A 14288-nucleotide genomic window follows, 5' to 3' on the forward strand; every position below is an offset into this window, starting at 1 on the left:
TCAGTTAGAATACAGTCACCATCACGGTGCGGATAATGCCTCTTGCATTATCTTTAATGCACTTTTTTATATTTACTAACTTTTTATATATGTATTTAACGCTAAATGACATATAGTATCTGACTTATCTGAGATAAAAAACAAAACAAAAATACTTATAGGTACTTAGTATGTTCTTTAATAAACAAAATACTTAAGGGCTGACTAAAGTTTACATAACTAGTTTAGTATCATATAGTTTTTTCTTATTGACAACGGTTAAGTTCTTAAAATATCAAATATATACTTGTTAACTGTCTAATTCCGGATGTTAGCCCTAATCCAATCTAAATAGTTATAAACATTAGTATACAACGACGGCACCTGCGAGCCGCAAGGTGAATCCGCCCTCTTCCCGCTCACGATCCCCGCCACGAAGTACTTCCCTCTGTGCAACATCATGAGAGGCCCTCCCGAGTCGCCCTTGCACGTGTCCTCCCCCGTGTGTCCCGCAGCACAAAGATGGCGGCGCGTCAGGTGCGGATAGTGCCTCTTACACTCTCCTTGAGGCACTAGGTTGACGACGGTGGATTGCTTGATGTCGGATTGATAGCGCCCGTTTCGGCCCCAGCCAGCGACTGATAGGGGCAGGTTGGAGAAGTCGGGGCTGTCGACGTTGATTAGAGGCAGGCAGATTGGGCGAATGTAATCTGAAAATGGGGAAATAAATACTTTACTGGCGTCCTTGATACCGATGGAGTATACAGTACAAAGTCCTTCAAGACCTGTCCATCTTCGGTGTCCCCAGCTGGCGTGAAGGGCGACAGAATAGGGCAGAGTGGCGTTCTCTTGTGTCAGATCAAGATCCTTTTTGGAGCACTGAGCCAGTGAGGTAAGTAGTAAGTACCTGTATAAGGTGCGGTCCCTCGGAGCCGTATCAGGGCTATGTCGTTCTGCAACCTCGTGTCATCGTACTGAGGGTGCAGCACCACGTCCTCAGCTCGCATGGCAATGTTCTCGATGCACCTTCGACCTTCACCAGGGCTGATCATGCAGTCGCGAGGGAACGTGCGCTTGTCGTATTCCGCTAGGTATATTTCGACACTGAAACAGCAATAATGATTACAGACTGATTCAAATAAAGCCTATTTAGTTTTCTCTCTGGGTTAGAAGGTCAGTATCTCATAGATCTTAGATCGTGGTCGCAAGTTGGTGGTATGTACTAAATGGACCCTATTAGAATTCTTGTAGTGCGTACGCAAATGTAGTGCAAATTTTAATAAAGATAATGATATTTCGTCTATTGTATTCGTATATTAGGTACAATCCGCTTAAGTTAGCTCTGCGCGGACTTTGCAAGCGATAGTGCCATCATAAACGCATTAGGTACAGTGAACTGCGAAATTGCATGGAAAAAATATGAATCATTGATAAAGTCGCCATCCACTTTTGCGGCTGATGGTACTGCTGCTCTAAGAATGCTCAATCCGTCCCTCATTCTAATAGTAATGCAGATGCGGTTGCCATACAAATGTCACCTTTACGGTACCGTACTGAATCTGAACTATACCTACCTTTAAACTTTAGTTGTATTTGATAGAGATGCAACAGATAGTTGTTTGGCCAGATACCGGATGTTCGGCCTGACCATCGGCCGAATATTCGGTATCCGGCCGGCGGAACTACTTATACATTTCGGTTTCTCAGGTGCACATTGTGCAAGGTTTGACCTGTTTCGTTACCTAGTGAACATTCGCGCGGACTCATTTCTAGGTTCGAAATGAGTGCGCGTGCAAGTGAGTAGAATGTTTAAATTGTTTTAATATAATAAACGAGTACGTTTAACGTTTATGACCGTGACTGTTTCTTAAATCCAATTTGTTTACTCCGAAATCAAGCAAAGTTACTATATATCCGGCCGGATATTAATATAAGGGCGGGATAGGCCGGATACCGTATATAGTCCGTCAACCAAATCTTGTCAGTAGCAATGTAAAGCAAACTAAAGTAGGGCAACACTCAAAGAGCAGTATTGCGCTAAGAAAAGCAGCAATGTACATCGAACCAAAAGATTTTTTTTCCGCTGAGCGCGCCCTGCGTACGTCAATTCAAATTGTCACTCGCGGTTTATTGAAAACATTTGAAACGGACGGACAATTTAAAAGCGATGTTAAAACAATGTTAATCAAAATGATGAACAAATTTGAAGATATCTAAAACAACTCCTTATCGTAGTGCTTATATTCTCTTTGTTCCCTATCTATGTCTTCTAAGTTTACTAAAATAAAATCATATCAAAATGCAGATAATTAGATAGTGCATATATTTGTTATTTACAATATAATATGCCACTTGTTAATGTAAATTAGTGTACTCTTCTGGATGAATATGACATACCTGTGTAATTTTTTTGATTGGTATATATTGTACAATAGGATTACATATTAAAAATAAAACAACTGATATTTGGGTGTTTATTTAATTTAAAGGTAAATAAGATAAGGGTCACTTTAGCTTACACTATAATTCAGGTCATTAATTTAAAAAAATATAATGAAGTTACCAATGTTACCGGGTCACTTCAACCAAGCATAATACTCTGTAGTATTCTATTGCATCTTTGTAAATAGTCACAACTGATTGCTGAAAATATTAGACATGTGGGCCTATGGACGGTTTCCAGGACACAATTTATGGTCTTGTTGGATAGATTTAGGCATACGTTTTAATTTTATTTATGCCTTTTAACCCTAAAACAAAAAAACTGAACATAATTTTAAAAGTTCGAAAGAGTTCTTCCAGTATGTACTTGTCATAACCTCAATTTTTAATAATGTTTACCATCAACGAGCATGATTGTACATTGTAGGCCCCTTAGCTTTGCTTATTCTTATTTAATGTATTGGTATTTAATGGTGACAGCAGAAATATCTCTTGAAACAGAAACGATTCAGAATGAAAACCAAATGAAAACAAATAAGGTGACGGCTGTCGTTCACGATCCACATTCCACAGATAAAACACAGATGACACGCATTTTGGAATTATTCGAACACAGTGTTGCTAACCCGCGATTTTTCAAATTTGCCGCCTTTTACTACTGACAAGATTTGGTTGACGGACTTTAGTAACCAAATAGTCGATCTCTAGTATTTAAAGTTAACTTACTCGGACAGTCGGGAGGTTTCGTCGTACAGACAGTGTGCGGCAGTGAGCACATATCGTGCACTGATCAAGGATCCGCCGCAGCTGAACTCGGCCGTGGTTCTTCCATTTGTGAATTTCGAATTGAGCAACACCGTCCATGGAAATTGGTCGATCTCCGTTGTCTTTCCACCTGGGACAGTTAGAATTATTTAGAGCATCTATAAATATTAATATCATTTGTAACTACCTATATGTGTATTGTATGACTAGCTTGCCCGCGATTTAGTTCGCGTAAAATTGGAATATGAATTCGGTTTGTTGCTACACAAGACTTACGACCTACCGTACTTACATTGCCACTGTAAAGTGGATGCAAAGTTGCAATCTTAGTATGGATGAAATTTTGAACTTTGATGGTTGTTAATAAGACCGACATAAAGATGCAGTGTGGGAGGTACCTATGCTGTACGTAAACTACTGTAATTAGGTACCTACTAAACTGCATTAACTTTTCTGAACAAACATTTTAAGCCAGTACAGTATGTCTGCAGTCACCATAAGGATGTAGCATTAACACCTACCTATGATCCTGTCAGCATCAGACACATCCCGTCCGCAGCAGCCCTTATTCGGCTCCGGCGGAAAACTTGTCAAACCCGAGCATTGACCGTTTCCACCCGAGTTTTGTCCGAATCCAGGTGAATTTTTCCCGAATCCACCAGAATTTTGTCCGAATCCACCAGAATTTTGTCCGAATCCACCAGAATTCTGCCCGAATCCGCCCGAACTCTGGCCAGATCCGCCTGTGCGCCTACTCGGCCCTCTCTGACTCGGTTGCGTCCTCGGCTTACCCATAAAATAAGGGTTTTGAAACGGATTGCTACCAAACATACTCTGCATAGGCCTGTTAGGTCTATTAAAAAAACCTGAATCAAACGGCCCTTGCTGCCAAGATGGCATGCGTTGGCTGTCGTATTCTTTCTCATTGTCATTCTGTTGGTCTTGATTCATCCATACATTCTCGGTCTGTCTTTGACTTTCATATTCGACGGGGTTTGGCGTTGAATCGTACTTGTCAAGAGATCTTGGGTGTTTTGTACTGATTTGCGGAGCATGGCTTTTTGCGAAGTTGACGGCGTTTGTGTGAGGGCAGCATATCTGTGAAAGTGTGCATTAGAGATTTAAGTTACCTTTATGTTTTACTATTTAACTAACGACTCTTTTACATTAGATTTGCACAGTAAGTATCAAATGGACAATGTCAGCCAATAAAGTGGTTAAATAAGTCGCAACACACCATTTACCTCTCAAACCCAACTTATTTTGGACATTTCTACTGCTTACTATGGTAAAAAATAATATAAATTCGAGCTTAATTCCCAAACAGAATTGGAATTCCCTACTTGTGAAGGGAACTGGTAATTATGTGGTGACGACGGCAATTTATCATGCGCCGACCTGCATTATGACGTCACGCTGATTAATCGGCGCGATGGATTAAATTGCAGTTTTAATGACAAACATGCATCAGGAGAAAAATAAATATAACTTCATTTTATTTTTGGAATTGCTGATAAAATCATGTTCGTGTGAATACGATTTAAATAATGTGATACATTCACACAAGTTTTCGTTACGTAAGTCCATACATTTAGTAGGTAAGTTCAGATACAGAATTACCAAAGGCTGACTCACGGTAGACCGTTCCGTGACCGCGTGTCAATGATTTATAACTCAAGATAGGTTATAGGCGTTCCAAAATAGAAGCCCTTAAGTGACAAATTGGACAAGTTTCCTTTAGTCGCGGCTGGACAAGCGAGGAATGTGCACGTGCTAACGAGCTCCCGCACACCGAGAAAGGGTCGACCTTATGTTTAACAACGAGTGTGACAAAGATGGATGGAATGAGAAAATTAATCAAAAATAACAGATTTCTTCGTAGGCACAGAAATAAATATGGAAGTATTGTTTGTGCTTCTCAAGTATGAGTATAACCTATCTATGGTTATATAATATCATTGCCGCGTGTTCGGGCCGGAGCTTCCGGCGCTTACTTTTCTATGACAGATGATCATCGTGATGCTTTCCATAGAAAACGAAGCTCCGGCCTGGACACGGCCCGGTCTAACGTGAGTCGTCGTTTATTGCTAAAAATAATCGCTAATTACAAACATAAATATGTCTGCACAACGTGAAATATTATGTTGTTGCTAGTCCCCGTACTCTATTTTATTTAACGTAAATATATGTTACATTTGTGTCATGATAATAAATAGTGTCGCCACATATTTGTCGGCTAGTGTAAATAATTGCGGTAATTATAACAAAATGATAGAGCTACACATATGTGCCTATAGCTATACTCTAGAAAATAACTAACTATATTTCTACTAATAGTACCTAACTATATTTCTACATACATAATTGGAATATTTTCAATGTCTATCAATAGTTACCATTGAATGCATTATATGAATATGGAGGTAATCCGAAGCTAGTTTGCCTTGATAATATACATATTTTACCTATACATCATATTCATACGGGTCAATTTCTGAACACGATTTTTTTTCTGTCCGTGATGAAAATCGTGGGTTAGCATCAGATAATACTTACCATTTTTTTTTTACATAAAGAAGTCACACTTTCACACCGAGTTCCATATGAATTCACTGATTAATTGGTTTTTAGAGTACACTTAAAAATACCTAAAGGCTCAAATTACTGCTCCCGTGCCCTGTCCGGAATCTACTTTTGAGCATAATGAAAAATCCTACGAAAAATTCTACATTAGTATCACTAATTTAGTGTCAAATACTTAAACTAGATGATATTTACTATCACTGAGCACATACACTATTAACTTCATTGTGGTAAATAACTCGTGATCGATGTTTAAATTTTGTCTGAGCGCGCGAGTAAAATTTCGTCGGCAAAACTCACAGGGCTCTGACAGCCGACGTCTGTATTTGAACCGCCTTGTGTCCCGCCTCACCTGTACTGGCAGTATTCGGCTGTCTTTCAAAGCAAACGGATGTACGTCAAGCCGTGGCGTGTTTGAGCAAATCGCGTAAGTATTTCGGAATCCGGGTGGGCGACAATTTTTTTCTAATTTCGATGCCCCTTATAAATTTTATTTTCCACATAGCTTTTCAATAACAATTGTCATATTTAGGAGCCCTTTATGTATCTTTATGTAAGCGATAACATAACAGTTTGGTAGTGATGGGTAGGACATCAATTTAAAATGAGTTTGTATGAGTACCTCATTTTCTAAAATGAGGTGTTACAATGTCTTACTTCAAATGAGGTGAGGTACTAGCATATTTTCAGCGTCGACTATTCCATTAATTTTAACGGCGACAAAAATATTTAATGTATATACATATTTATGTATCCATCACTTCCTTTATAAATAAATAAATAGTAACATTTAATTGGAGTGCAATTCTGGAGGTTAAGAATAGAACTTTTAGGAGAAAGATAATTTTAGAATCAAGTAAAATGAATAGAGGAGTGAAGTAAGACATTTTTGCGGTACGAAGTACTGCGACAAATTAACAAAATGAGTGGTACAAATGAGGTGCCTCACGAGTGAGCGACTCAACACTAGTCAAACACGATTTAAATTTTTGGCGATTTTTTTTATTACGAATTTTAATTTCCGTGCCCTAATTCCCATAGCAAATTTACCTAAAACAGCTGATTAAGTGGCACGGGAATTAGAAAATATTACATTTATTGTCAACAAATCTTTTATTGGGGGCACTTTAAGTTAATTGGCAATGTTTACGTCATATTATTATTACATTTATGTATATTGGCATTGAATATATATTATATGTAATAATAATATGACGTATATCTTTCTATTTTGCATTTAAGGAAATCTTAAAGAATGCACAAAAATTTGTGAACGGTTTTTTAGTATAAGTACTATAGTACATACAGGGTGGACCCGAATAACCCGGGCAATTTTAATACGTAAGGTAAGGTGGGGTAAGACGACACCGGGGTAAGACTATCACTTGTATGGAATCCTTGTACTGTTAGTCTTGCCCCACCTTACCTTATTCATTGATCATATTATAACATTAAAATATTATATAAACATAAAACTATTTCTGGAATTATTACATATTATAATACCTGTACCTAAGGTTACATGAAACAAAATGAATCAAATTTGCAATGTTTTTTTTTTGTAAATTTGACAGCTGACAGCGTATACCGTATAAAGTTTAAATATCTGGGAGACCGAGCTTTGCTTGGAAAACATATACCTACCTAAAAACTCAAAAATGCGCGTTTTCCCAGAGATAACACCTAGCTAGATCGATTTTTCACCCCAAAAAACCCTCATATATGATCAAATTTCATTCGAAATCGTTAGAGCCGTTTCCGAGATCCCCGAAATATATACAAGAATTGCTCGTTTAATAGATTAGTTGTTATAAATTAGCTTTTCTAATACAAGAAAAAATAAATATATATCCTATTCTTACTATATTATAAATGCGAAAGTATCTCTGTCTGTCTGTCTGTTATCTCGTCACGCTTAAACCGCTGAACCAATATCATCTTGATGATATTTGGCATGGAGATAGTTTGAGGCCCGGGGAAGGACAAAGGATCTGCCGTGCCCCCGCCAAGTCGAGCAAAACAAAGTGGCACGGCCGTACCATCAAATCTCAATAACATTCTATCAAAATAACATTTAATGCACTTTACAATCCCTAAGTTTTGTCACTGACACAATCACTCACGATCATCATTATTTTAAGGTACTTCTAGCATACCCAAATTTGAAACGTAATTTGGTTTTAGCTATTTAAGCCAATAAAAATCTAATAATACTGCAATATTAGTCACGTTCTAAAGATCTAATAACTGCATAAATAAGTTTGTAATCCCATAGAAATATATGCGATAACAACGTTACCTTTTAGTTCTTATAATTAGTAGGGAAAGTAAAGGTACACTACGACGTACGATGTGAGTATGAATAAAGATGTGTATACATAGTATCAGTATGGTATGGGTATGATTACCTGAAAAGAAGGACAGCCTACAAAAAGAGATGGGATCCTATCAAAAACATTACATGTAAAAAGATGCAAGTCTCGCAACGCAGTTCTTCTACTACAAAAAAGTTTTGAGATGTAATGGGAAACCAAGTCGGTTATTTTAGTCAGTGCCAGGGGGTATTAAAATCGTAATACTATTAGATACCTTATTAGGGTTCCGTAGCCAAATGGCAAAAAACGGAACCCTTATGGATTCGTCATGTCTGTCTGTCTGTGTCTTACCCCACCTTACCTCATATGTGGTCAAACAATTTTTTGTGTTATGAATTTATGAAGGCAGCATATTCGATTTCTTCAGATTAACTTACACAATAACTTCTTCTCACTGTGCCCCTATTTACTTATTTCTTAGTATCATTTCCTATACGGCCATATACCAAATCATACACCTTGTACCTATCTACATGCAGATACATCATGACACTTTTTAGTTTAATGAATAGTTTTGTATGTATGTATGTATGTAAGTAGGTATTGTTTTGAAATATGTACATTTTACTAAGAAAGAGAGATTAGTTGCCATTAAAATCAAGGAAACGATTAGTCAAATACGTAGTTTTTAGTGTATCATACTTTCGTAGATTTGTCGTCCGAAACTAAAATTAAAGAAGGTAAATATGTTCGATGCCGCTTCAGTATGGTTAAAGTACATTATTGTAGATTAAAATATACATAAATAATAGTTTTAACTACCAAAATAAGTTAAGAAAACAATTCCTGTGCCATGTTCTAATTTCCGTGCTAGTAAAATCTAATTCCCATGGACACACTAATTCCCGTGCCCTGACCAAAATTTTAAATTGAAATAACTTTTATAGTTTTATGAATATTTTTACCCCATAAGAAAATTAATGTTTATTATATTTTTTATCAAATTATCAGCATAATTTTTTTTGTGTAATGTTAGTATTTCAAAATTCCATGGGAATTAGACAAAAATGCTCGTTTGGTGAAATTGACCCATACATAAAAAAGCGCTGGTAGACCTGGCGGCCTAGCCAAGGTGACAATCGCTATCGCTTCGCCATAGAATCGCTTTGTACCTCTCTATCACTCTTCCATATTAGTGCGACAGTGACAGTTGCTTTTCGATCCCTACGCCGCGTAAGCGTAAGCGATTTGCATGTTGGCTACGCGGCCTGGTAGCCTAGCGGTAAGAGCGTGCGATTTTCAATCCGGAGTTCAAGAGGTTGCAGATTCAAAATCCGGCTCATTTTTCGGAACTTATGTACGGTACGATATATCACTTGATATTTACCAGTCGCTTTATGATGAAGAAAAACATCGTGAAGAAACTGGACTAATTCCAATAACGCTTAGTTTCCTCCTTGAGTTGGAGGGTCAAATGGCAGACGCTTTCATATAAGTGCCTACGCCAATTCTTAGGATTCATAGGCATGCGAGGAAGTTTTTGATGATACAAGATCTAAAAACTTACATATTCTCCTTTAGCTTAAGGCGCCAACCCGAAATCAACTTTGGAGTCCAGCTTAGGTTCAGTACAAGAAGCACACCCAATAGCCATCTGAATGTAACGTTTATAGTGACCGCCGACTAGTCGGCTAGTCGGTCAAATCCTCAGTCGGTACATCACTAGTAATCATTTCAGATCTTTGTCAGTACCGCCAACCGGGGTGAATAGGGATGGTGCGGGTGAATAGGGACAAAACTTAAAATGTGATTTACCTGACAGTTCCCTAAAAAATACATACGCAAATTGTTTCATCCGATTGAAAATAATAGTAGATTTTGTATGATACAAGTTTAGTGGATATTTTTTTAAAGAAATTGTCAGATATAATCACATTTTAAGTTTTGTCCCTATTCACCCCAGCCGTCCCTATTCACCCCGGTTGACGGTACCTTTAGAACACAGATTTGCCAGTTAGTACATGAGATTTAAAAACTTACATATTGTCCTCTAGCGTAAGGTGCTAACCCAAAGTCGACTTCCGTATCCAGCTTGGGAAGAGTACACGAGAAGTCAGCCGTCCACCGCTTTTGTTCTACCTTGGTCAGGTTCCCGAACACCAGGCAGTCTTTGATGGGTACGCATTTTATACAGATCTCTGAAAAAAATATTATAATATATTGAAAATATAGGTATTATTTAATAAAGAAAGAAAGAAAATACATTTATTTACGTCAAACCAAACCAGTTAATTACATACAATACATAGATGAGATAGACGTTAAAAAAGATGGTAGTTACTTACGCGTGAGCAAATTTTTAAGATTAGGTTACCGAGCGGAACCATGGCTCCTTAAGTGTGCCGTGGCAAAATCTAAAGATGATGCTAATTATGATGAAGAGTTATTTCAGGCCTCAGCCCGTCACCCAAAATTAACATTTTTTCTGACTATATTTTTTAATAGGTAACTATGTATTTATTTATGCAAACTGTATTTTTCTACTTACCTACTTGTTTTAACTATTGCGACTTGCCCAAACTATTTAGATGAGGTACAGATACGTTAAAAATTAAATTTAAAAATGTTATTTTGTAATTAATAATTATGTTACTTAGTAATTTAAATTTTAAATCTGTTTAAACTTCGCAATATTCTTAATTCACCTTTATTTTTGTATAAACTAGTATTCCAAAGGTTTATTAAAACTATCACAGTCCAGCCCACGTGTCTACAGGATTACCAACAGCCCATCAGCGCGGATTTACCCCAGTTAGAAAAGTTTTAACTTTTAAGCCAATTACACGTACGCGGGCCCAAACGAACGGTATTTTATGAAACGTCGACGAGAAATTCTGAGTAAAATTATTTTTTGGCGCGTGAATGGAATTATTAAATAAGGCGATATATTATATAAATACAATTATATCATCAGGCAATATATCAAAATTAATATATGATGAGTAACAACTGTATGTACTTAGGTACCTATAGGTGAAAATAATAATATCAATAACCGACACATTTCTACGAAGCATTGCAAGAAACATGTCGTCAAGCAAAAAAATCAATAAAAAGCGAACTCAAATCGGTTCGTCCGTTCATCGTATTTAATGCCACAGACAGACGTACCTACAGATCATCATACAGACTTGTTTGTACAATCTTATCTTGCCTATTTCTTAAATATCTTAGAAACCATTTATTTCCTTCAAAGTATATTTTTAAGGTCCTTGCAAACAATTTATAACAATCATTCCTAAGAAAGAGCGGTGTTCCTTAACACAAGTATTTATATTCTGAAAAAGGGGCACCACCCTGTATTTTGTTTCATCTAAGTATGTATTACATATAGGTAATACTAAACTTGTTAGTGAATAAATAATTTTACCTACTTTTTTTTTCATTCCTACCTTTTGTTATTAACGCCGCACTAAAACCAGGCACACACACAAAACACAATAATAATCTCAGTATCATTATCACTTCACACTCAAACTACAGTTTTTCTCGAAAAATAAACAAAACAACTGCTACGCTCACAATTATTTTCGAAAAATAAAAAACGAGTGCAACGCGGCGACTTGCTGACATCTATAACATGTAGTGATTAAGAATTAATGAACACTGTTTTAATGATGTCTGTGGGTATTTGTCATTTAATCACTTCCTATTCTGCGGGTACAAAAGGACAGATTTGTATGTATATTTCGCGGCGCTTACGACGTTTTTTAATAGCTAAACCACGATAGTTAACGATGATTAGAGCATTTATCGAATTGCTGTTGATGAATTATCTGTGGTTTTACTTTGTTAATTGTAATAAGGAATATAGAAAAACATAAGCGTTTTCTAGGTAGTGTGATTATTAGTACCTACCTAATGTTTGGAAATATAGGTACTAGGCTACTACTTTCGAAGGAATAATTTTATAAACTAACTAGCGACCCGCCCCGGCTTCGCGCGGGTTAACAAGTTATACATAAACCTTCCTCTTGAATCACTCTATCTATTAAAAAAACCGCATCAAAATCCGTTGCGTAGTTTTAAAGATCTAAGCATACAGACAGAGAGGAAAGCGACTTTGTTTAATACTATGTAGTGATAAATTAGTTAAATTCGCTTTTTCAGAACGTACGAAATGAAATTTGAATATAAGACAAATCGATTTTCATTGAATTTGCTAGGTTATTGTTTAGAAGCTTTTACTTCGTTGATTTATGTTAAAAAATTAAGTTACGTAGACAAACTATGGTTCCATCAGGCAGTAAAGGGGCCCGATTCGGATTTTGAACTAAACATCTATTAGATGTCTAATAATAGACATCACCTATTATACGACAACGATATGTTTAAGATCTTGCCTGTCAAGTTTGACATTTGTGCGATTCTGGAGATACTCTTGAACGATTTCCACAAAAGATATTACTTATTACGATATTATTTTAACGTAAAAGTGATATTTGTTGCCCGAATTGAGCTGCAAAAGAGAACTAGTTGAAATCTAAACCACAACGTATCTAGTACATATCGTATCGTTCTCTAGTCTAGAACGGATCTTGTTTTCCGAATACCTCGGAAGGTCTGTTTAGGTCGGCAGTAAAGGCCGGCAGTAAGGCACATTAATTAGTGTTTAGTACGAATTCATCTTATATTACTATGTAAAATGAGTTGGGAATGTTGGGATACTTTAAAATGGGCACTCATGGGCACCCTTCCGCAGGGCACAGACTTGGGGGACCTTTCATAGGATAGGTGGGTATTTATTTTTCTATTGCTGTTTAATTTCTAAGTACCGTTTTATTTTAATGTTAGTGTAGTTTTAATTTGTTTACTTTATTAATGTTTTCAGTAAAATGAAAATAATCCGTACCTTTAAAATCGCTAATTACTTTATTGTGCTTTGGTATTCAATTTATGTTAGAATATATGATTACCTAAATAAAAAATGTGAGTTGGGAATGTTGGGATACTTTAAAATGGGCACTCATGGGCACCCTTCCGCAGGGCACAGACTTGGGGGACCTTTCATAGGATAGGTGGGTATTTATTTTTCTATTGCTGTTTAATTTCTAAGTACCGTTTTATTTTAATGTTAGTGTAGTTTTAATTTGTTTACTTTATTAATGTTTTCAGTAAAATGAAAATAATCCGTACCTTTAAAATCGCTAATTACTTTATTGTGCTTTGGTATTCAATTTATGTTAGAATATATGATTACCTAAATAAAAAATGTAGACATAATAAAAACCCATCGCGTGTACGTTCGTCACATTTCCTCTGAAACAAGAAATCATAACTTCAAAAGGTTTGGGAGACACATTATATGATAAGAGCAATCCAATTATTATTATTTTATTTTCAGTGTGATTTTAGTGTTTTTTTTTTATTGAATTTTTTTTACATAAAAATACAGTATTTTAGTATCTTAATCTAATGTTTCGCCAAACTGTGAGACAGTTTGTTGGCGGTGCGCTCTAGAGTAATCTTAAGCTAAATTAGGTACACTAATTATTAGTAGGTAAGTTAAGTTAGCATTAGGAACATTTTACTTATATGTAGGTATGTATCTTAAATCTATCTTGCGGGACAGCATCACACTCAACTAACCAGGCGTAGATCTTATATCGTTGAGATAAGGTCCACGCACGGCCACTTGTATCGAGCACATCCCATTTTGGTATAAAATTAGGTCGACAAAAAAACAGAAATGAATATTGCATGATTTGCAAGCAATAAATACCTACCAAATAATGTTTTTCATTTATAGGGGCATACAATACTTAGTTCTTTAATTTTTTACCGTCCTACAGGAAATATGCCCCCCTCCCCCTCTAACTTTTGAACCATGGGCCAAAAAAATATGAAAAAATAGTAAAATAGAAACTTAATAAATAAGTAGGTACTTTAAATGAAAACTATAGCGAACATAATCGGTCCAACCGTTTTTGAGTTAGGTATTACAAAAAGTCTTCTCTTCTTAGTAAAAATTCGTACAAAGCGCTGCGAAAGTACTCCCTTTTGTTTGTAATGTACATGATACTTACTAATAGCCCCCGTTTAGCCTATTCTGACAAAATGGTAACTACGGAACCCTATACTGAGCATGGCCCGACATGCTCTTAGCCAATTTTTTACTGACAAGATTTGCGTCACCAACTATAA

The 14288-nt window shown here is 36.4% G+C and overlaps 1 protein-coding gene across 1 annotated transcript; it reads right to left on the bottom strand.

Annotated features, from left to right (window-relative positions):
• Positions 1 to 221: 221 nt before the first annotated feature.
• On the bottom strand, positions 222 to 11717 carry LOC134650895 (serine protease easter-like). The gene is made up of 6 exons (XM_063505832.1): positions 11537 to 11717; positions 10125 to 10282; positions 3708 to 4284; positions 3148 to 3316; positions 887 to 1083; positions 222 to 689 (listed from the first exon to the last, which is right to left on the bottom strand). Exons 1-6 carry the CDS (start codon positions 11601 to 11603, stop codon positions 298 to 300), a joined length of 1560 nt encoding a protein of 519 aa, XP_063361902.1. The 5' UTR covers positions 11604 to 11717; the 3' UTR covers positions 222 to 297.
• Between the last annotated feature and the right edge of the window lie 2571 nt (positions 11718 to 14288).

The sequence above is a fragment of the Cydia amplana genome, chromosome 9, assembly GCF_948474715.1.
Source record: "Cydia amplana chromosome 9, ilCydAmpl1.1, whole genome shotgun sequence".
NCBI lineage: Eukaryota > Metazoa > Arthropoda > Insecta > Lepidoptera > Tortricidae > Cydia > Cydia amplana.